This window comes from Mustela erminea, chromosome 3, assembly GCF_009829155.1.
Source record: "Mustela erminea isolate mMusErm1 chromosome 3, mMusErm1.Pri, whole genome shotgun sequence".
Taxonomy (NCBI): Eukaryota; Metazoa; Chordata; class Mammalia; order Carnivora; family Mustelidae; genus Mustela; species Mustela erminea.
The window spans coordinates 153,539,217-153,562,951 of NC_045616.1; the positions used below are offsets into that span (position 1 = coordinate 153,539,217).

At 41.5% G+C, this 23,735-nt stretch overlaps 1 protein-coding gene across 1 annotated transcript in view; it reads left to right on the forward strand.

Annotated features, from left to right (window-relative positions):
• Window positions 1-22,462, forward strand: part of DNAH5 (dynein axonemal heavy chain 5) — a 264,535-nt gene extending 242,073 nt beyond the window's left edge. Inside the window, exons 72-79 of the mRNA XM_032337743.1 lie at window positions 2,584-2,803; window positions 4,558-4,763; window positions 5,388-5,591; window positions 7,598-7,813; window positions 9,606-9,818; window positions 11,972-12,124; window positions 12,555-12,786; window positions 20,574-22,462. Of these exons, the coding sequence (XP_032193634.1) occupies window positions 2,584-2,803; window positions 4,558-4,763; window positions 5,388-5,591; window positions 7,598-7,813; window positions 9,606-9,818; window positions 11,972-12,124; window positions 12,555-12,786; window positions 20,574-20,725 (1,596 nt within the window). The 3' untranslated portion in view covers window positions 20,726-22,462. The remainder of the gene's footprint in view (window positions 1-2,583; window positions 2,804-4,557; window positions 4,764-5,387; window positions 5,592-7,597; window positions 7,814-9,605; window positions 9,819-11,971; window positions 12,125-12,554; window positions 12,787-20,573) is intronic.
• The last annotated feature ends 1,273 nt before the right edge of the window (window positions 22,463-23,735 follow it).

Here is a 23,735-nt window from a genome sequence, read left to right on the forward strand (position 1 = left end):
GCTGAGGACAGACTAGCTATCTTCACACTACTCTTAGCCTCCAACCACTAGGCCCACCACGAAACCACTGGGTTCTAGGTCCTGGCCACTGAATCTAGAACCTCACTGTTTTGCTGCAGTCTAGTCTCTTTCCTCTGGTCTAGAACTGAGCCCATTGGGTTCTAGAACCTCCATATTTACCTAGCACCTCTTTTATCCCCAAGTACAATATGCCCCACCCCCAGTTTTCTTGAAGGTTGTAGGGAGGCTCACATGTGTGTGCCTTGTCTGAGCACTTGCTATGCAGTTAGGAGGGCGGCAGGGGTGGACTGAAGTGTATCCAGAGATGAAAACATGCATCTATACTTAAGAATGCTAGATCAGGAAGAGGCACCTGGGTGGCTCAGTTGATTAAGCATCCAGCTCTAGATTTTGGCTCAGGTCATGATCTCAGGGTCTTGGGATTGAACCCCATGTTGGGTTCTGTGGAGTCTGCTTGAATTTTCTCTACCCCCTCTCCCTCTGTCCTTCCTCCTGCTCATGCTCTCTCTCTTTATATAAAATAAATAAATAAAATCTTAAAAAGAATGCCAGGTCTGGTCTGACATGAAGGCTTAGTAGACTTCTACCCTGGCTTCTACCTCCTTTTGGCCTCCTCCGCATTCTCCCCTCCTTCTTCTTGGCCTCCTCCTTTTTTTCCCCTCCCTCCTTTTCGCTTTCTCTGTTTCTCCCTCTGCATGTTACTGTGCTTAGAACAAAGATACCCGCAATAACAGGACACCTATTTAATTCTAATTTAAAATAAATAAGTATTTAATAATTATAGTTTCAGGCAACTAAGTTGAGTATAAATGGAATAATTTTAGCCTTCAGTTTATTCATGTTTTCTGTTTAGTAGTTTAGTAAATCAAGTAAAAGAAAAAAAAATGTTATTATTAGCATGCTTACAACTTGTCAGAGATACTAGCTTTTTTAAAGTTTTGTGGGAAAGATTGGAGGCAGGGCACCTGGCTGGCTCAGTCAGTAGAGCCACTATACTTGATCTTGGGGTTATGGGTTCGAGGCTCATGGTAGATTTAGAGAGTACTTAAAAAATAAAATCTTAATAAAAGAAAAAAAGGAAGGTTTGAGGCACTATGACAGATTAAACTGACTACCCAAGACTAGCAATGTGGATGATCTCCTTAACATAAAACATTTAATACAGAATATGGTAACCCCACAGAAACAGCCATGGAGAACAGATTCCAGGGGAGGGTTGAAACAGCCCACTTCTCACCTCAGATTCCCCAGCATGCTGGGAGACAGAGAGTGGCTCAACCCTTTTTGTGGTTGTTATGTTTTATATCTAATTTTTTTTTGAATTGTGAACGGTGCCAGTTGAATTTTTCAAGGGACAAAAAATAGTTTACTTATTCAGCAGTGCTATATACTCCTCAAGAAAATAGAAGGGGATATGTGAAATTTCACAGTGATCCGTTTTATACCAAGATTTTTTAAATTTGGTCCTTGGTTTGTTTCTCAGAAAGAGAAATAACTTGGGCTGCACTAGTCAAATCAAAACCAGCCAAAGTTACAGAGTCAAGAAAACAACTCGAGATTATGATCTGGATATTATAGATCATTCTAGCAGAAATATATAGATTAGGTGTTGAGTAAATTATTACAACATGATCTAAAATATTGTCTCTATTGCTTTATACAAGAAACATTCTTAGGCTTATACCATATGTTATACAAAAGATAAGTGTTATTTTCTAAGGCTCTTGTTCTTAGAGTATGTAGATTCTCCCACTTTCTAGGTGGTGGACATCCTGCCCAGAGTTTTGAGAACTCTGTGGGAGAAGGGATGGAATAGGTCTCGAAATTGAGTAGGTAGCCTTTCTTTCACCTGTCTTCAGTGAGGTTCCTAGACCCTCAATGTGCTGATGTCCTCCAGTCCGGCCCTGTCCATGGTACCTTCCAAAGAAAACCAGCTTTCCCTCTTTCTTTAAGGGAGGCAGGAACATGTTGGAAGGCTGGGCTTTTGGTCTCGCATGTGAGCCATCTTCTCCCCCACCTCCACAGGAACATCTCACCACCCGCTCTTGTGTGTTTGAGGTTATGTGGCGTAAATCAGGTTACTTCTCAGCTTTCCTTGAATGCCAGTTGAGGATTTAGCTTTCCTGTTTTAAATGTTACTGATATTGTCTTCACCCTCACTGTCCTTGTTCGTAAAAGCTCATGCCCCTAAAAATGTCCCTTCTTTGTACTTCTCATGGAACCTGGGAGGAAGCTGAGGTAAATGGACGTTTCACTCAACCACCTGTAAAAGGCAGTGATGTTATCTCTTTTGGCACCAACTCTGGTTATTTTCATGACTCCTACTATATATTATCAGTTGGCGTGCTAGTATGCTTTGGGACAAATGCATGGAAAAAGAAAAAGACACACTTAACCTCAACTCAACGTCATTGTATCTGTAGATTTGACCTGGACTAATTTAGTGGTTAATGTGCTTCTCTGTTAAATTTTGATTACCTACTTTCTGAAGAATATATTAACTTAAATCTCTGGGTGCAACAGGAAATAGTGTCTCATTTCCATTTACTGTTGTTGACTTAGGGAGGATGGGCACTTCTGCAGAACTGCCATCTGGGGCTCGATTTCATGGATGAGCTAATGGACATAATTGTAGAAACCGAGATGGTACATGATGCTTTCCGCCTGTGGATGACCACCGAAGTTCATAAGAACTTTCCCATTACGCTCCTTCAGATGGCCATTAAATTTGCCAACGAGCCTCCACAGGGCCTCCGGGCAGGCTTGAAAAGAACATACGGTGGTGAGTCGAGGGGACTTTTTGTGCTTAAATTTGTTGTCTTAAAGAAATTGCAAACGCCATAAGTCAGGATAGAGCTGTAGTGAACTATACTATTATTTACCACGATGAGGAGAGGACAACGCACGCCCCACATGGAATACGTTCTGGTGGCCTTAGGACATCAGAGCTCATGGTCATCCACCTTGAACTTTTCCTGTATTCCCCAGATTGCTCTGCCTTGGCCTGTGCTCTTCTCCAGCTAGACACCCGCCTTTCTATGTTAACATTATTTTGCCATTTATGGTCCTTCATGCTACCTACCTAAAGTTGGCCAATAGCCTCTTGCAAAAGCAGAGGCTGAATTCAAGTTATGACCTGCCTGCGTTTCATGAGGCCATCTGAACAATCTACAGTTTTTATTGAGTTGCCAACAAGGCTCAAATGCTTGTCAGGCTGCGAGATAATGTGGGAGTAAATAGATGGGGAAGGATGAGGGTGGTAAAAAAATTCTAAGTAAAAAATATAGTTATATATATGTAATATAAATACATAATAATTATAATAATAATTTTTATTATGTTTTGTTAGACTCCATACAGTACATCATTAGTTTTTGATGTCATATTCCATGATTATTTGTTTATGTATAACACCCAATCTCCATGGAATCCATGCCCTCCTTGATACCCGTCACCAGGCTCACCCATCCCCCCCAACCCCCAACCCTCTAAAACCCTCAGTTTGTTTCTCAGAGTCCGCAGTCTCTCATGGTTTGTCTCCCACTCCAGTTACCCCCCTTCATTTTTCCCTTCCTTCTTCTAATGTCCTCCATGCTATTCCTTATGTTCCACCAATAAGTGAAACCATATGATAATTGCCTTTCTCTGATTGACTTATTTCACTTAGCATAATTTGGGGAATATACTCAGGTGTGGTGGGCTTCTAGATACACTGTCTTAATTGATATTAAATTGTGAGTAGTATAGGGACACCTGGGTGGCTCAGTTGGTTGGGCGGCTGCCTTCGGCTCAGGTCATGATCCCAGCGTCCTGGGATCGAGTCCCACATCGGGCTCCTTGCTCAGCAGGGAGCCTGCTTCTCCCTCTGCCTCTGCCTGCCACTCTGTCTGCCTGTGCTTGCTCTCGCTTCTCTATGACAAATAAATAAAAATAAAAAATCTTTAAAAAAAAAAAATTGTGAGTAGTATATACTGAAGTTCATTGCAACTTGAGTACAGATTCCAAATAATAATGATAATAAGAGCAATAATAAATAATTAGTAATAGTAGTTTTCGTAGTAGTATTTATAATACTAATTTTATAATACTAATTTATAATACTAATTTTAGTAGTAGCATTTATAATATTAATAATAGTATTATATTAAATGATATTAGGTTACTAGTAATAATAAATAATATTAATAATAGCATTTGAAATACTAGTATTTTAGTAATAGTACTGCCATCCTTCTTCTACTTCTACCTCTAGTTTATCCCCACAATATCTTGTCAGACTGGCAGGAACTTGACCCATGTTAAGTTAAGTTAACCAGCCCCCAACCTCCTCGCCCAGTCTCTTTGCAGATTTTTCAGCGAGAAACACCCTCTGGACACCCAAAGTTAAATTATAATTGTCATATGAATGTGATAAAAATAATTGAAGATAAATGAATTTTACTATCAGAAATTTACAAAAATAATAATGTATAAGTGTAATAAGAAGTCAAGGGGTGTGAGTGACGATACAGGTTTTCGCCCCACCGGCCATGACAGGTGTGAGCCAGGACCTGCTGGATGTAAGCACCGCAGCCCAGTGGAAACCCATGCTCTATGCGGTGGCTTTCCTGCACTCCACGGTCCAGGAGAGGAGGAAGTTCGGTCCCCTGGGATGGAACATCCCCTATGAATTTAATCAGGCTGACTTTAACGCCACCGTGCAGTTCATCCAAAACCACCTAGATGACATGGATGTCAAAAAGGTACCGTGTGTGCGCCACCCTGTGCTGTCAGTTCCTGTGGGCACAGGGCCTTCTGTTCACACACTTGCCCAGCTTCGGGACGGATCCTGTGACAGTGATGGCCTTCTGTGCTTGCATAGTCCTACCTTTAAGTCGTGCCAGCTGGGTCACACTTGCCTCTGGATTTCAGATGAAAAAAAAGAAACCAGTTTTGTTTATCTTTGTATTTCTCAAAGCTGAGCTGAAATTACATGCAAAGCAAAAGGGTTGAATTGGTGGGGAGGAGGGGTGAGAAAACTTGTTTTTTAGAATCCTAAAAAACAAAAATAAAAGTCTAGGTCACTTTTGAAGCATGTGTTTTTTAAGGAGCTGCCTCAGTATTCCCCAAATCTAGCTTTTTTTAAGTTGAAATTAAAATATGAAAGCATAGGAAAGCACCAAAGGGGTCGATTTCAAATCATGTGCAGGAGCTTTGAGTAATCCTCAAGGTTTGTCTATGTCATTTTCTTCCTGCACTTTTAACATGACTGATGAAGAATGAATGAATGACTTTGGTGACCACAAATACACAGCTGTTGCTTCGTGGGGAAAACCAGGATGAACCAGGTAATCAGTTCTCCACAACGGTTCTGTCCATGTTCACAGGGCGTCTCCTGGACCACTGTCTGCTACATGATAGGAGAGATTCAGTACGGAGGCAGAGTCACCGACGACTATGATAAGAGGTTGCTGAACACATTTGCTAAGGTCTGGTTCAGTGAAAACATGTTTGGATCAGATTTCAGCTTTTACCAAGGGTATAATATTCCGAAATGCAACACAGTGGATAACTATCTTCAATATATCCAGGTTTGTCCGCTTCAGAATTATATGCCTAGAGCGCATGTCTACAGCCTAGTTACCATTTTGATATTTATTTGCACTGCAAACACTGCTTTTAAAATAAATTTTAATGGTGATACATAATCTCACTGTAAGTGCTTTCTTCATATGTTTCTATCACCTAATGATTACAATGTTTGTATTTGTTCTGAGTGTGGGTTTTGTATGAATTCCCTCCCTTCCTTCTCTTTTATTCTTCGTGAGGAATATTCTTTGGGGATACGACAGACTGGATGGATTTTGAACTAGGGAAGCTACGTAAGTCCCTGGAAACTCTTGAGATCTCAGCTCCTTATGGTAACAGGGCAAGGGCCACATGGGGACTCATCCTGAGACCTCTGGTTCTCAGTCCTGGCCAGATGGTAGAATCTGAGGATCTTCAGGAACCTTCTTGGCCGTGGGGAGCTGTCTTGTCAGTGGGCTAGCAGCAACCCTGTCCTCTGCTCCCTAGATGTCAGCATCCCCCATCCAGTTGTGACAACCAACCATGTCTCCAGATATACCAAATGTCCCCGGGGGGCAAAATTGCCCCTGGCTGGGAAGTGTTGCTCTCAGAGGGAATCTGGTAGATTTGGACAGGAAATTTGAAGAAAAGACCTGATTTGTGTTTCAGGGTAACTACGTTTTCTGTCTCCATACCTTGAACTCATTAGATCATTATTTAGAAACCTCTTTTGGGACTCCTGGGTGGCTCAGTCAGTTAAGTGTCTGCCTTTGCTCAGGTTGTGATCCTGGGGTCCTGGGATCGGCCCCTACTTCTCCCTGTCCCTCTGCTGCTCCCTCTGCTTGTGTCCTCTTGCTCTCTTGCTCTATCTGTCAAATAAATAAACAAAATCTTAAAAAACAAAAAGAAATCTCTTTGCATCTATCTGAGATTCATCTCAGAGTGAACAAACTAAAACCCAATGGCCCCAAAGGGCTCAGTTGATCAGTACATTTAGAGGTTCTGTGATATATGAATGTAATGAGTTTATCGTACATTACCACCTCTACACTTGTATTAATTCAGATCAACAAATACATTTCTCTTAACTGCTCTATAGATGTCTTTAAATCATTAGCACTGAATACAAAAGTGCCTGTGAAGATATAAATTTAGATATGCCTGTACATGCATTTATTTACATATACTTCATTTCACAATGAACTTGAGTTTGTTCATGAGAAGACATTATGTAAAAAGGAATAAAATAAGGGAGGAGATTGCAGGAAAAATATGAGACAATAATGAAGTTTAGGATACAATTCACTCATTGAAACCAATGTCAAATTTAGGTACTTTTTTTCCTTTCAAATAGCTGTGTTCTTCTCCTGCTTATGCTGCTTCTGATCGTCTCTTGCTGTCTGCCTTTCTCTCGCACTGGGTGGCTCTCGGTATTCCTCTTTTCCTAATCTCCATCGTTCTCCCTGGGAGAGTACAGTTCCCACCTGCGGCCCTTTTTGGGCCATAGTTGCTAAAACTATCATTTTCTGGTACCTTAAAACTATCATTTTCTGGTACCTTAAAGCACAGAAACCATTAGTTATATCACATTTATTTAAAATATTGGTTTAAATTAGACCTTCAGAAAACAAAATACTAATCCAGAGCTCTTTTTCTATTTCACATTTTCTAAAACAAGACAGTGTCTCTGATTAAATTTGCTGGAGGTAGAGACAGTAAGGACCCCTAACCTTACTGTGTTTCTCAGTGTTCATCCTCTTTCACGTCAACATTTGACTCTTTCCTGGAGAAATTATTGAGATTGAAGCCTGACACTAATAAGACATATTGTGTAAATGCTTATTTTTTTGGTGGTGGTGGGGATAGTATTTGATGTTATTTATTTATTCATTTTAAAATTCGAGTATAGTTGACACCCAATGTTACATGATTTATTTTAATAAGAACATTTCTTTCCTAAGACTGTATAATCTAAGGGGTGCTTATGTCAGTCAGCAATGTGGGCTAATGTGGGGTACTTGTTGTTCAGAGCTTGCCTACCTACGACAGCCCTGAGGTGTTCGGACTGCATCCCAATGCCGACATTACTTACCAGAGCAAGCTGGCCAAGGATGTGCTGGACACCATCCTCAGCATCCAACCCAAGGACAGCTCCGGGGGAGGGGATGAGACCCGGGAGGCTGTGGTGGCCCGGCTGGCCGACGATATGCTGGAAAAGCTGCCCCCCGACTACAGCCCATTTGAAGTGAGTTGACGTTCTGACTGGATGTCAGCAGTGGGAAGCATCTGTTCGGTTGGTGGGCGGGAAGAGTAAGGAAGGAGGGCAAAAAATGATTTTTCTGAAACTAAAAAAAAAAACATTCAAAAACTCACTTCCTGAAGAACCAGGAAAAGAAGTTTTTAAGTCTATAAATGTGATCATTTTGAAATAGAAACAATAAAGAACCCTGACAAGAATGTTCATGTTCGTGACTAGGTTCTAAGTGTATACCGATGGGTTAGGATTGCTTTTCTAGAACTTTCCTTTGAGGTTCTTCACATTGTCATTCGTTCAAAGGAAAGCCATGTATTTTGAGAATCAGGCAACCGGTCAATGAAAAAATATTGTGTAATTTAATGCACATCTTAAAATTCAGGCCATCCTAATTTTGGGAAGGTTATATCAGTAACTCTACAGCTTCATAGGTTTTGAAAATTGATTTGTCTTTTTAATATGTAAGTGACTTCTAAGCCAAATTTATTATTAGGAAAGTTCATTTTTTAGACAGTTTAGCAGATGTTAGTGAAAAGATTTACCCTGAAAACATTTTAAAATCTTAGATAAAAGCACCAGTGACTAACTTTCCATGTAGTTTTAGCAGATGCCCCGGACTAACCCTGTAACACTTCTGTCATAGGACGCCCTGGCCCTACCTGGTTTTCAAAAAAGAAACCTGCAGCATTTTGTTTCTTTAACATCTTATTATTTTTCCACAAAGCAGACCATTTTGGTTTCTGGTACTGTACACTGAACTCAAGGACCCATTACCAAGGGAATAATTTCCCCTTGAGAAAACTGATCACTTGCTTGGAGAAAATCAATACCATTATCAGCTTTCATAAGCACCTGTCGTTGTAGTATCGGGAGAGAGGTCATTCATATCTAACAGTGGCTGAAATATTTATGAAGTAATAAAAATATCTAAAAATGGAATAGCAGTTACATAAATAAACATGGCAAGTAATGGGGTTTAGGAGAGCCTCCTTCCTTTGTCTGTGTTGCCTTGGGATAAAGCAACTCAGCCCAGCAGGATAGCTGATCCATAGAAGACGCTCTCGATAAGTACTCGTAGGATGGAAACGGGTGGGTGGCTGGGGGGGAACGATCGGATGGATGCTCTGATGGAAAAAACCAGAAGCTCTGAAGACAGGAGTCTAGTCTTTTGAAGCAGCCAGCAGGATGGTTGTGTGCATGTACACATCTGTTTTTTGTGTGTCTGTGTGTGTTTTTGCCAGTCTTAGGCCAGCAGGTACATGAGCATCTCCCGACGAGCGCCACTGCTGTGTGGAAGGCTGTGTGATAGAGGTCATGCGTTCGTCTTCTTCTGGGAATGAATGGCTGCCTGTTCTCTCCTGCCTGGGACAGGAAGTCAGCTGGTCCACCCACAGATGTGTCCTTTTGTGTTTCTCCTTTGTTTTCTGGCAGTGAAAAAAAAAATTAAAAGCTTACCATTAGTGGAATTGGACAATCAGGGGCCTTTCAGCAGCCCCAGGGAGCCAGTTACATAAATAGCCATCGCTGTCACATTTTTTTTTTAAATATATTTTTTTAAAGATTTTATTTATTTATTTGACAGAGAGAGATCACAAGCAGGCAGAGAGGCAGGCAGAGAGAGAGAGAAGGAAGCAGGCTCCCTGCTGAGCAGAGAGCCCGATGCGGAGCTCGATCCCAGGACCCTGAGATCATGACCTGAGCCCAAGGCAGCGGCTTAACCCACTGAGCCACCCAGGTGCCCCGCTGTCACGTTTTTAACATGTGCTGACTGTCTCCACGGCAGGTGAGAGAGAGGCTGCAGAAGATGGGGCTGTTCCAGCCGATGAACATTTTCCTCAGGCAGGAGATAGAGAGAATGCAGAGGCTGCTCTCCCTGGTCCGCAGCACCCTGACCGAGCTGAAACTCGCTGTCGACGGCACCATCATCATGAGCGAAGATCTGGGAGATGCGCTGAACTGCATGTTCGATGCCAGGATTCCTGCTCGGTGGAAGAAAGTACGGTCATGTCTGCTTCCGGTCTCCCTCCTCACTTTATTGTTGTCGGTAGTCTGGATTGGCAAGGGGAGAGCAGGAGAACGTCGTTTACTTAGAAGGGTTCTGTTTTTTAGGGACAGTTCCCCCAGTAGGTCTGTAATTGTAGCATTTAGTGCGGGAAGGAGACTACTTAGCATCTCCCATGTATGGGGCACTCTACTAGGCCATTTGTATGCATGATTTCATTTAAATTTTTGCATTTTATAGCCCTCTTTTTGCAGGTGAGGGACTTGAGATTGGGAGACACTGAGTCTTTTCCCAGATCCCACGCCTACGAAGTCCAAGGGTCAGAAATTAAACCCCGGCTCTTGAGCTTCAAAGCCCATGATGTTAGCTTTGTAGAAGGAAGTTTTCCTACACACACACACACACACACACACACACACACACACAGCCAAAGTCACACCAAAGAGAAACATTTTTCATGGGTTTGCCTGTAGATAAGTGAGTATGTATATCTTCAGGTAACAAGATAAGGATGTAACAGTCTGCTTACTGATTGTGTGCTGGTCCTTGTGCTACATGGCAGATACACTTCTGACAAATGCTTGTCTACTTGGAGAAGTAAAGAGAGTACCAGAGTAACTTTGTCCAGAGTTCATGCATTGGTGGGGGGGGGGGGGGCGGTGAAGATCTGGGTCTATGTCGGGAGCACTGGGGAGGATGGAAAGCTGGGGCTGGGCCAGGCCGGGGCATGTGCAGGGAGGGCAGCATCCGGAGATGGGAGTGGGTCATGCAGTGACAGGTCTTGGCCTTCTGGAAGCTACTCAGGTTAATGGGAAGGTGAGACATGACAGTGTTAGAACTGAAGGAGACTGTTTAGCATCGAGACTCTGGTATCTCACCCTGGGCTCTAGAAGCCCAGATCAGCCTTGACCACTCTCCATCCTCTCCTCACCTTCAATGAATTCGTTCCCAAGGCCAGAGAGTTTTCTGTGTGGACTGACTGTCCTTGTTGCCGGTGACAGAGGGAGAACCTGCCTGGTCACTAGTCAGTGGCCTTTGCAGGTTCATTTCCCACCAAACCAGCTCACCCAGCTTGGTCAGCTCCTGGAAGGCTTTCTTTGGAGGAGGGATCCTTGTCAGGGGAGGCCCTTGCATTAATGGTTCCCTGTGCCCCCAGCTCAGTATAAACACATCTTTTCCAGTTAACACACCTATAAAGATAGGATAGAATGAGTTACCTAATTTTGAAATTATGATTTTATTTACAGTTTTTAATTCTACTCAACTTATTGTCAGTCTTTGGAATCTCATTTTTTATAGGCAAATTAATTCTTAGGAATTTGAAATTCAAGCAGTATATCTACACAGTTTGAGCACTACATTTATTCATACATAAGGTATTCCAATTACAGTAAAATGATATAAAATACGGTTTGGAGATATCTACTGGTAGAGTTGCTGCTAACACTAATGACATACCCATACCAATTGTAATAACAGAAGTTCCACGTGTGAATTCAGGCAGAATATTACAAACAATGAATGCAATTAATTTGTTGGTGGTAAGGGACCTGTGTTTCCATTTCTGCTCCTTCATCAGAGGAATAAAAGTTCATTCTCAGGGACAAGAACTTCTGAAAATAACTGTTGTTTGCCTCATTAAAAATGAGAAGAGGAGGAGGGCTTCTATCATTTTTCAGCAACAGAATATATTTTATTTTTTTAACAATATAGTTTAAAGAGACCATGAGCACATTTATGTAAATGGAAACCCTGTTTTATGTGTAGCTGTTAAAAATGTAACCTAAGGGAAAAAAAATGTAAACTAAGGAAAAATAGTTGAGACTTACTAAATTTAATTCAATTAACTATTTTAGCTGCTTTATAATAGAATTGGTAGTGAATATATTTGTACTTGAAGAGCATACTGAGTGCTAGATTGTTCTGGAATTCATGTGATGATCAGCTGATTCTAGCATACCTTAAAATCAGAAAGAGGAAGAATAATTTGAAAACTTAAATGTCAGAACCCAAGGGAAATTCATGTCTCAGGAACTTTTAAGTTCTAAAAGTGATTTGGTATTTCTTCATTTTTTCCTGTGCACATAGCTAGTCACACAGCAGAATGAAGCCTGTATTAATTAATTATTTCAATGTATGCATTTCAGGCATCATGGATTTCTAGTACGTTGGGTTTCTGGTTTACTGAACTTCTAGAAAGAAACTGCCAGTTTACCTCCTGGGTTTTCAACGGCCGACCCCACTGCTTCTGGATGACAGGCTTTTTTAACCCCCAAGGATTTTTAACTGCAATGCGCCAGGTAATAGTTTCGACTTACACCTGTTGTGTTATTATGATTTTCTTTTACAAGGTTTTCTTCTGTCAGTATAGTTTTAAGACTGTAACGAGACAGAGAATGGCTGTCCGTTTGTGCCACCAGCAATTACGTTGTCCTGAAAGGAAATCCAGCAGCTTGTTCTCAGGCTGCTAACTTGACTTTCAAAGAATTTATTTGTTATCTTTATATTTGATATAATTTGATTTTTTTTTTTTTTTTTGGTAAAATACAATGGTTGAGTTAGGAGATGGGTATTGTTTATGAGAGTATCTTTGTAGCTGTAAAAGTACAATTCTACTTCCTCCGAATTAGGGTAATTGGGGGTTACCCTTTCATCCCTGTTACCTCTTTATGTTAAGATAAACCTCTACCCACGCTCTTCGTCCTTTGCTCGTGTTCTTGTCCTGAGCAGGAAATAACGCGGGCCAACGAAGGCTGGGCCTTGGACAACATGGTGCTTTGCAATGAAGTCACCAAGTGGCTGAAGGATGACATTTCTGCCCCTCCCACCGAGGGTGTCTATGTCTACGGCTTGTATCTTGAAGGTGCTGGTTGGGACAAGAGGAACATGAAGCTCATTGAGTCCAAACCGAAAGTGCTCTTTGAGCTGATGCCTGTCATAAGGATTTACGCGGAAAACAACAGTAAGTTGTCCTGTGCGTTTAGGGATGGTTGGCGTCACATTGGATAATGTTATAAACACAAGGTCTCATATATTTATTATCATGGCATGAGGATTTTACTATTTTATCAGCATTCGCATTCACTCCCACGTTTAATGAGTGCTTGTTGATTGCTAGGTACTTTTTGGGTGTTATGGGGGAGGCCATGAATCTAGATCATTCTTGCCTATTTACGAAAGCAGGTAAAATATATAGGGATACCCACGAAATGTTAGGTGATGAGATAAGAAGCAAGTGTTTGGAATAGTTAACAGAGGATGGGAAAGGAGGGGAGGTGGGAGTGGGAAGAAGTGGTCAGGGGCTGGGTCTTAGGAGCAGAGCCTCGACAGGGCCCGGAAGGTTTGATAAGATGAGGTAGGACGAGTGGCGCAAGGGAGGCTTTCTGGGCAGGACAGCATAGGACCCTCTGGAGGTGGTGACTCTACCAGCTTGGAGATTTAAGCCACGGTGTGAAAGCCAGATTGAATTCAGGGCCATTTGGCTGAATCCAGTAGCTAATAGTAAAAACCTGGGTTCATATTCCAGCCTACGAACATAATAGCATGTGTATGAAGCAAACGTTACTGCACTTTGACAAAGTTCTGTGTGGTAAGATTAAAAAGATCTAAAGTGGTTTCCATCATTGGCCTGATGTGTTCTGGAGGCTTTTGTTATTACATTTCACTCAGCTAATATCTCCTCAGCAATAACCACCTTTCAGCACACCTGGGACTTCCCTGTTCATCTCATTTTTAGAAAATTTATTTTATCTTTTTAATAAAAGTTGCATATACTTAAGGTGTACAACAAGACGATTTGATGTACACATATATATATATATGTGGTGAGATGATTGATGTAAGCCATGCACGTTGGTGAGGGCCATGATAGTGGATTTCAAGGAAAAACTGATTTTATGACAGAAACACAATAGGTTTTTCTTTAAACAAGTAAGGAATAGACCATCTCTTTTTGAAAGACAGCTTCTAGGATCCCCATCTCTTAGATAAATATCACATTTGGGAACATGGGTCAAGGGAAAAGAGTTTATAAACCATGAATATTTATTTTTTAAGCAAATATTTGCTGGATGCCTGATATGGGCCAGCCACTGTCTTAGGTGCAGAGGACACAAAGATAATGATGAACCAGATCAAGCCCAGAAGGGATTCCCTCTAGTTAGGGAGACTGCCAAGTAAATCAATAATTGAAATGGAATTTGATACATGTTAAGGTAGAGAGACACTCAGAACGCCCAGGGAGCTGCGAAGCACTTCATAACGAGGTGTGCTTTGACGCTAAGAATGAGTGTGAGAGGAGCGGGCGATAGACTTTTCTTCGCAGAGGGAAATACATTAGCCCAGTAGGTCATCCAGTATCTGTCTGGTATTGACCGCCTGTGTGCTCTGCTCTGGTGCTGGGGACGTAACAGGGAAGAAAGACCAGGCAGAATCCCCATTCTTAAGGAACCCAGTGTCAAGGAGGGACAGGCAGCAAAAAGGAAACAGACAGACACAGCTGGTCCTTGTTACTCATGGATTCTGCACTTCAGAATTCACTGTACTCTAAAATCTGTCTGTAACCCCCGAGTCCATGCATGAGACATGGTCATTTGCAGGCAGAAGAAGGCTGTGATGTGCCTCATGGAGAAAATACCTGTCTAACACAAGCTTCACTGAAGCGTGAGTTAAAGTGCCATGAGTTCAATGTTCATGAATCAACAATATATATGAAAAAGGTGCCTTTAAAAAAAACACATCTACAATAAGGTTATTATTGAGTGGTTGATGAACATAATGGAACCAGAGGCTTGTAGGAAACCTGCCCTCTGTTTGGAAACCCTTGGAACAATGGTTCAGTAGTTGCTAATTCCCTGTTCCTAGAGATTTTATGTACTGAAGTCCCATGATAATGAGAATCGTCTCTAAATGCACATACTGGTTCCAGATAGTTCTTTTCTATGAAGGAAACACACTCGTGTCATGCTAGGGAACGGGTAGTTTAGGGGTTCGGGGAGAGGCTCCCTGAGGAGAGAACATTGAGCTGAGATCCAGGTGCGAATATTCAGGAGCAAAGGTGAGAGTGCAAAGGCATGAGGTAGCTATGCTGTGAGTGAGGAACAGAAAGAAGGTGCGTGAAGGGAGAGGAGCCTGTGAAGAGAGGGCGCATCAGTAAAGAAACGGGGAGGTCCTCCACGTACCCCAAGGGAATCTGACAGGACAAATGTCTGGCTGAGTCTAGGCATCAGTAAAGAAACGGGGAGGTCCTCCACGTACCCCAAGGGAATCTGACAGGACAAATGTGTCTGGCTGAGTCTAGGCAAACAAGCTGCCTGAGGCTTCAGATTTATTGGCTCTTAGGGTGGTGTGAAGACCTGGGGCAGTGGTTACTTTGTAGAAATAGTCATTAAGTGTTCTTTTAACCAAGATAATATTTTAGAAATTTTGCTTAATATATCATTGGGCCCAGTCGACACGTTGCAAAAAATGTTTCCCTTATAAAGTAAAAATAAAATAAAATAAAATAAAATCTTCTTCATATTCAGTTAGGTGTTAGTTTTATATATCTTATGACTAAACTATAACAATCCATTGTAACATGATTTTGAACATCTCAGCATGGTATCAATAAAATAATTTCATAATACAGGCCGTTCTTTATTATTTAAGAACACATTTTTATAGAAGAACTGTACTCACCCTGCTGGGAATTAGTCAGTGGTGAGGTTCATTAGCAGCAGGTTAAGGGAGGAAATAGAATAAGCAAAGGAAAAAGTGACTAATTTCAAAGCACTGAAAAAAAAAAAGGAAAACTTTCATTCTTTTTTCTTTTTCTTTCTCTCATTTTTTTTTTTTAATTTCAGTAGCAGTTGGTGGAAACTTGTTTTGCCAAATAGCTTTGTTGTCAGAGAAGTGTTTTTTAGTGATGAAAAGCTAAAATTCCATTGTTGTTTTCATACTATAAACTTAATTTTCATTTAATTTTGATAACTTGAATAGGGCTCTAATTGAGCTAAAGGGGTGTAGCTTTGTTAATAAAGCTTTAAAGTTTAAGGTTAAAATTCTTATAGTAAATTATTTTTATGTTGACATGAAGGGTAACTTTTAGTTTAAATAATAGTTTAAATAACTCACCATTGAAGACCAGTTTGTTTTAAAAAAAAGAAATCTAGATATTTATTGTAAGTTTAAAAAATTGCATAATGTGTCCCCATATGCTTAGGACATCATAAGAACGTCACCCAAATAGTATGAAATTCACCAAAAGGGCAAAACCTCCCATATCAACTCTAGCTCCTTTGCTCTCAAAGGAAGTTGCAAAGAGGCAGACATAGGAAATTTCTATCTCCCTATAGATTATATATAGATAGAGTGACGCTTCCCAATGAACTTCAGTGCTGTAGGCAATGTGATGGGAAAATGGTAACTGGAACTTTGCGGGGACAAAGCAAGACTTACTATGTATCTTTGGGCACTCAGTAGGGTGAGAAGGATCTCAGGGTCTCTACAGCTAATGAGGAAGAAAGTGTTTCTAGAACACCCTGTGAGGCACCCTGACCCAACACTGTGCAGCCATGAGGCTGGGGGTGGGAATAGCCCCATGCCGGGACCAGGAGGTGGGGGCCTCCTGACTCCTGAGCCCCATGGAATTTAAGCCACCTTCAGTTTGTAAACCTGGGACTTGTTTAGAGTCATGGGGAAGATGAATCTGGGGAATTTTTTTCAGTAAAAAGATAAAGGTGGGTGTAGATTTGTGCGTGTGTGTGTGCGTGTGTGTGTGAGGAGAGAGAGAAAGGAGAAATCTAACATACTTTGGGCATCTGTCACATTTCAAGTATTATACTATGCTTGGGGGGTCCTTCCCATATATTAGTTTGTTTAATATTTACAACAACTCAGTAAGCTGTATCATCCCTGTTTTACAGATGGGAAAGTGAATGGGTGGAGATGTATGAAATTGGCCTAGGGTTTCCAGCTATCAAAGCTGGTATCAGAATGTGGGATGAATGCACACCTCTGGGAACTCCTGTGTTCTACTTAAGACTATGCGTTTAGGGAGTCTCTCTGGTGTCTGGGTTGAAGCTTCAAATCAAAGCCTAAATTACAAATGAGGACAGCTTCTTTGCATTTTGAAGTCATGAGTTTACTTTTCTCAGGTACATGGTGAAGTAGACACAGAGTCTGCCCGTCTGGATGAGAGCTCTCACTTCCTGTGGCCTCCTTCTCTGCATGCTGCAGGCTAAAGGGCTAAATGTGGTCACCTCCCCTGCCAGGTGGCAAGGGTTGGAGGGGTGGGGGGGATGGGGCACAGGGCTCAGGTAAAAGGCAGTGAGCCAGGAGCCTGGATATTTGAGTTGTACTTCTGATTTTATCACTCCAGTAATTAGTCATGTGGCTTTCAAAAATTTTTTTTAAGATTTTTTATTTATGTATTTGACAGAGAGAGAGGGATCACAAGTAGGCAGAGAGTCAGGCAGAGAGAGGGGGGCAAGCAGGCTCCCCACCAAGCAGAGAGCCCAATGTAGGGCTCGATCCCAGGACCCTGAGATCATGACCTGAGCCGAAGGCCGAGGCCCAACCCACTGAGCCACCCAAGTGCCCCAGTCGTGTGACTTTGAAGGAGTCTCAAATATGCTTTAAGCTGAAGTCAGACATCTAATTGTTATTTCCAGTTCATTTTCACCTCCTCCTGCTAAGAGGAGGACACACTTACAACATTCTGACTATTGCTGAGTCAGAATGACTATTGCTGAGATTAAGGGCATAGGCTCTCGACCCATTCTGGCCAGGTTTGATTCCCATCATCTACAGCTTTGTGACCTTGGATGAATAGCTCACCTTGCTGTGTTCCAGTTTCCTCATCTGCAAAATGGATTTCATAATGGTACCCATCACGTAGGGCTGTTAAGAGCATTAAACTGACAGGTGGCTAGCACCCAGTTAGCATAAACTAAATCATTTTGTTATTATTGCTGTTATTAATAAGTTAACTCACATGTTTGTTGCAGGATTAAAATAAACATTTAAGAGTCCCCTTTTAATCACTTCAATGTCATTCACAAAGAGGAATTAAACACAGGAATGATTTAAAGGTTATATAGGGAATCTCTATGTAACTTGGTTGTTTTGGATATCGGAAGGAACGTATGATGCAGTGATATACTAGCACCTGGATGAAAAGTGTAGGCTAGAGAGGGAAGTGACGTAGTTAGAAAGTGAAACTCCCTCAAGCTGTTTAAACCTTTCAGATCCGAAACCATAGCCTCTCCCCGATTTAGACAGCCTCTTGTCTCGGCTCCTCCTTCTGGGACTCTAAGGCTTTCCACGTGATTAGCTGATTTGCTTTCCCTACCTAGCATGTTTATTTTTGTCTTCAAAGTTACTTGTCTAACTAGGGCTAATGGCTTTGAATCATCTGTTGATGTGGTTGTTTAGTGTCTGTTGGCACTTTGACCATGAAATGGCACTTCCAGCAGCTTCTAATCCTGCTGCGGAAGTTGGCTGCCTGCTCTGGTGTGGCTTGGGCACCTTCAGTTCTGCAACAACTACAAATAAACAAAATTGGATAAACATCTCAGAGGATTGTTTTCTACCTGTCTATTGAAAAGAATGTTATTTCCCACCCCACCCCCCAATTTGTCTTTGCTTTTGGGATTAAAATCCAAGTAGTCCAATACTTCCCAAGGTGTAATTATTACAATTACATATATTTATTATTACATACATACTATAATTATATTTGCGCCAAATGCGAGACTACACTGGGTTCCTTCAAGATTTATAACGTTAGTCAAATTTGCATCAAGAAGAACAATATTTAACACTTATATATTTACAGATCCCAGGATTAAAGGATTTGATTATATCAGTCAATACTGTTAGTATTAACTACACTCCATGAATTTACTGCGATTCACTTGTTTAATCAGAATTTTTGATATATTTGCCTAATAATTATTATGAGTGATAGTCTCCTGGTAATTTAAAAAACAACACCCAGATTTAAAAATTAGGTGTTAAATTAATTTAGATTCGCTCTCATGATTAATTTCATGGGATTAAGCAAACCCGTAGTTTTAAAGTACCTATGAGTTTGTTTTAGAACAGGGTTCCCTGACCTTGATATTATTGATACCCTTTGGGGGGGGGGTGCAGGGGGTGCTGTCCTGTCCATTACAGCACATTGACAACATCTTTGGCCTCTGCCCACTAGATGCCAGTAGCAGTCTCACAGCTGTGGTAACCAAAAATATCTCCAGATAGTCACAAATGTCTCCCACGAGTGAAATCATCCTTGGTTAAGAATCACTGCTTTAGAATATTTACTTTATATTGAAACCTAATGTATAATATCATCATATCCAAGTGTTTAATTTCTCCCAATAAATTAATTACAGTGGAGTTATAAAAACACATGGCAAAGCAGGTAGAGGGTTTTACTGGGTCAGAAAATGAGATCTTAACTTTTGAGAGTGACTTGCTTTTGGAATTTGTTAGAAAAAGATAAATTATCATGCAAGTTAGTTTTGGGACATAAATTCAGCAATATGTCAGCATCTCACGTAGAGCGTTGAGAGTTACTGTTTCCAAGTTTCACATGTGTGCGTCACACGAATTCACCAAAGCAGCGTTCTCCTCTTCATTAAACTTGCTTCTGTCTGAATGTTTCTGTGAGGGTCATGTACAGTGTTGGCCTTCCAGAGGGGCACAACGGTGGGTGCAGACACCACGTTTCTGCGGAAACAGTTTAGGAAGAGAAGTGAAAATAAAGTACTGCTTCCTGAGATGGATGTGCAGAGACACACAGAAGAGCTATGCGGACAGTGTAGAGTGAAGGAGAAGCTGACCAAGTTCCTGTTCCAAGCTGTTCCATGCAGAGGCTCCTCCCAAAGCCTAATTTAGCATTTGTAAATTTTTACTCTTTTTCCGAAAGCCTTGTGCCACCTGTAAGACCTGTGGATCTGTCCCTGATCATGGGGTTTCCGAGACTGGAGAGAATGTGAAACTTTGGTTAGGGATGAATATATTAGCAAGGGTCTTTGAAAGATGGACATGCGGAAGTTGTCTTTGTTGCAAAAGCAGTTTGGAAACTCCGTGTGTTCATCTACTCCAAAATGGTAGATTGCGTCTCAGGGAATTGAACTGTGCCATGGCTGTTTCTTCCCAGCCACTTCTCTTCTCTGTACACATGGAGAACTCACAACCCCTGATAAGGTGGGGGGAACATCCTCTGTCCTGTGATTTCGAATATCCTTTAGACTATGACACAGAGGGTCAAAGGCAGAGATTTGAAATCATAATCTTAATATAATGAAATACTAGTGACGCTTGGTGCTGGGTATCTGATTAAAAGTGACAAGTGCCTTGTGTCAAAGGCAAACCCTGAGAGAAAAATGGAGAGGGTGTTGTCCAAGCATAAGATCGGGTGAGGACTTAGAGGAGGAGTGCGGGGGCCATGTTGAACTGATGGGTGGAAAGGAAGCAGTGGGAGGTCCATTGTCATTTCATGTGGGCAGGGATTATCGTCAAGGACAGGAGACAAGAGGCCAGCGGGATAAACTTGAAGATGTCTGGGTGTTTTGTCATACTCCCTGGAAAGGTGCAGTTATGTCTGCCTCACATCTAGGGACAGGCTGACCTAAGGAAGAATCTCTCTCATTCTACCCAAACTTTGGAATGATCTTTAAAATGCACAGATTTGCCTCTGCGTGCTGTTGGGGCTGCCTAATGTTGAAATTCACTAAGTTTTTTTTATGGATTTTTTTGTAGCTTTAAGAGATCCTCGGTTTTATTCCTGCCCCATTTACAAGAAGCCAGTTCGAACAGACTTGAACTACATCGCCGCTGTGGACCTCAGGACGGCCCAGGTCCCTGAACACTGGGTGCTCCGTGGGGTTGCCCTTCTCTGTGATGTCAAGTAACATGGGGTGTGTCCCTACTGAAAACTTCCAGAAAATGCAGGTCCGGATTACCCTAACCTTTATTTGTCCATGAGCGCTGAACAATGTTGATCACGCAGCTAATGAGCTGTGTAGGTTTTCCCTACTCCTTAGTTGGACGCTTAATCACTTTTAACCTGCTTCATCCTTAATGACCAATCCTTGTATTTATTGAAAAGTTATTTGGTGATTTAAAAGCAAAACTTACAACTCCCTAATGAAGTGTGGCCTGCAAATCCACAGTAATGCATTCAGGTCTAAAGACAGGGTAGGTCAAGCAGACATTTCCTTGAACATATTCTTCTTCCACTAATGTGGTTCTGGAAACAGCCCTGTTCACTAAGGGAACAGGCAGGTTTGTGCTGATTTTGCTTCTATGGCCTTTTGCATTTAGGTCAGGTTAAGAGATTTGTTTTCCACAGCTCAGTCAGCCATTTGGGAAGGCCTTTTAAAAAAATGGAAGGAAGTAGATGATTGGGTTAAGGCTGTGAATCGATGAATAGACAATTCATGTAATCTTAGAGAATAAACATGTAGAATGATGTTCAACTCCACTGATAATTAATAATGAGATACAGATATTTGTTATAATAAAAAATATGAAGGCTGGAAGTGACTTGTGGTAAGGTCTTTGTAAAAGTGATATGCTTAGAGATTCCTAAAGCAGTGGAAATCAACCTGTTCTTTTTGTAAAATAAGTAAATACCCAAGCACAGAAAGAGCCATAAAAATGTTCATATGCTTTGAGTCTTACCTTCTCTCCTGGAAATCTATACCAAGAAAACAATTTGAAGAGGCTGAAGTAATTTATATATCAAAATGTATTTAATAACAGAAAACAGTGGGCGCACCCTACGTGTTCAGTACTAAGTCTATAGTTACGGAAGTAGGGGATGTGAGGCAGCCACGATAAACAGGATCAAAGCTTTCTTAACATGGAAATGGTAAACTTGTAGTATGAGGTGAAAGATACACCTCAGAAAATATCGGGTTGACTTGAAATGGTGTAATGATTGGAAGACCAGGCAAAAAACAGAAGTCAGTTGCTGTGGGGGCCTTTTATTAATTAAGAAAATACTATCTGTGGAACTCTCCATATGTTTTTATTTTAAATCCTGTTGTGAATTATAAACTGCTTCATCTATAACTTATTGACTAGAAAACTTAGTCAGAATTAAATTAGAGCTGTGGTCTGCAAATGATTGCTTAAATTCCTGTCTAACTTTGTGTTTCTGGTGATAAACCATTTTATAGGAAGGAGGGGCTGCAAGGAAGCAGGTGTGGGTCCCTCTCATTTTATGTTAATTATGGTCAGAGCTCGGCCTGGATGGTTCTTGGGACTTCACCCATCTTGGACAATACTCTTTTCATTTAAGCAGCTTCTGCTGGTCTGAATTACTATATACTAGTTGATTGTAGGAATTGTGATAAAGCAATCATTTTATTTTGAAGAACAAATAATAAGATGTAGAAATGACGTGAATTAATAAAGAGCTGTTAATGAATGTCAAAATTATAACTGCTATTTCTCAGCCAGGGAGCAAGTGCCATTGAGTGTCCAGAAATAAGCTTTCAAAACGAGGTTTCTTATCAAGTTAACTTGTTGAAAATGCATAATTCATCTAATTTTGTGAAACGAAATTGTTGGTATGTAAGTACAAGTCTTTGAGACCCAAAGTGGGAAAGGACATCATGGAGACAACTAGAAATTTTTAGGGACAAATTCAATAAGGAATGTCGCTGAAGAAGTGAAGAGCCAATGATGCCCCTTTCCACACCACCTCCAGCTCTCACCCTGCAGCTCCCACCCACAGAAGGTTCTTGGCTTCTACTGAATTGGGTGTGGGGCAAGAGAGAACCAACTCATTGACTCTTCCCGGTGATGGGAAGAGTCGCCAACTGCTTGTGTGAGGAGAAAACAACACACGGTGAGGGTACGGGTGTCATTGCTGAGTCTTTGTCATCATCTCAGTATTGATTTACTTAAAAAATTACTTCAGTGTGTCTGATTCCTGTGTGTCAGGAACAACGGTAGGAAAAAAAATGCCCACATTCCCTGACTTCAAGGACTTCACGTAAGAGGACTAGACACAGAAAATAAGCGACTATTCAGATATGCAACTTTACACGATCTCAACGTATGAATGTATAGTATGACACATGTATGAGATTCATAGAGGACAACACATGTATGAGATTCATAGAGGGACGTATAGAGATTGGAGTTCTGCACTCCAAAGGAAAATGCCGGGTGCTAGAAGCGAGGAAGACCACAGCCATTCAGGTGTCACGGATTAGTAGGCAGAAGCCACACTACAGTATCCCTGTTTAACAGAAGACACCAAGTGTACCAGCAGCAAGGAAATCCCCTGACCCAAAGCAGCTACTTGTGGAGGCCGAGAAAATTAAGGCCATCCCACCTCGAGTTTAGCATTAGCACAAGTACAGCCATCTTAGCTTCGGCAGCCATCTCAGGCCCCTGTGACCAAGGGCTGAACTTTCCCCTACTTTACTTTAGTTCCAGGGACCCCCACCCTGCTTTAGTAACAGGAATACCTAACCCTGTAAACACTTCCAGGAAAAACCACTATAACTAACACTGTAAACACTTCCAGGAAAGTACCTAACCCTGTAAACAGCCCGGCAACAGCTAATCAGCTTACTGCAGAAAAGTCAGAAACTTCTCCTCCCCGCCTGCGCCCCCGCAGGCCTCTTGTAATGACCTATAAAAACCCCTGCCTTAGCTAGCGTCGGGGTCCAAGTCCCTACTCTGCTGTGTTGGGTATTCTTGGGCCCAAGCTTAAGATTGTCAAATAAACCCTCATGTGATTGCATCAGTGTTGGCTCCTTGGTGGTCTCTTGGACACGAAAACTTGGGCATTACACTGCTGTCTGGCTTTTCTTGGTCCCCTGGTTCTCCTGGGCAGGGGGCAGGTATTGATGACTCTCTTGACACAAATGAAGTCCTCTCAGAATTGAGACAAAAGAAAAC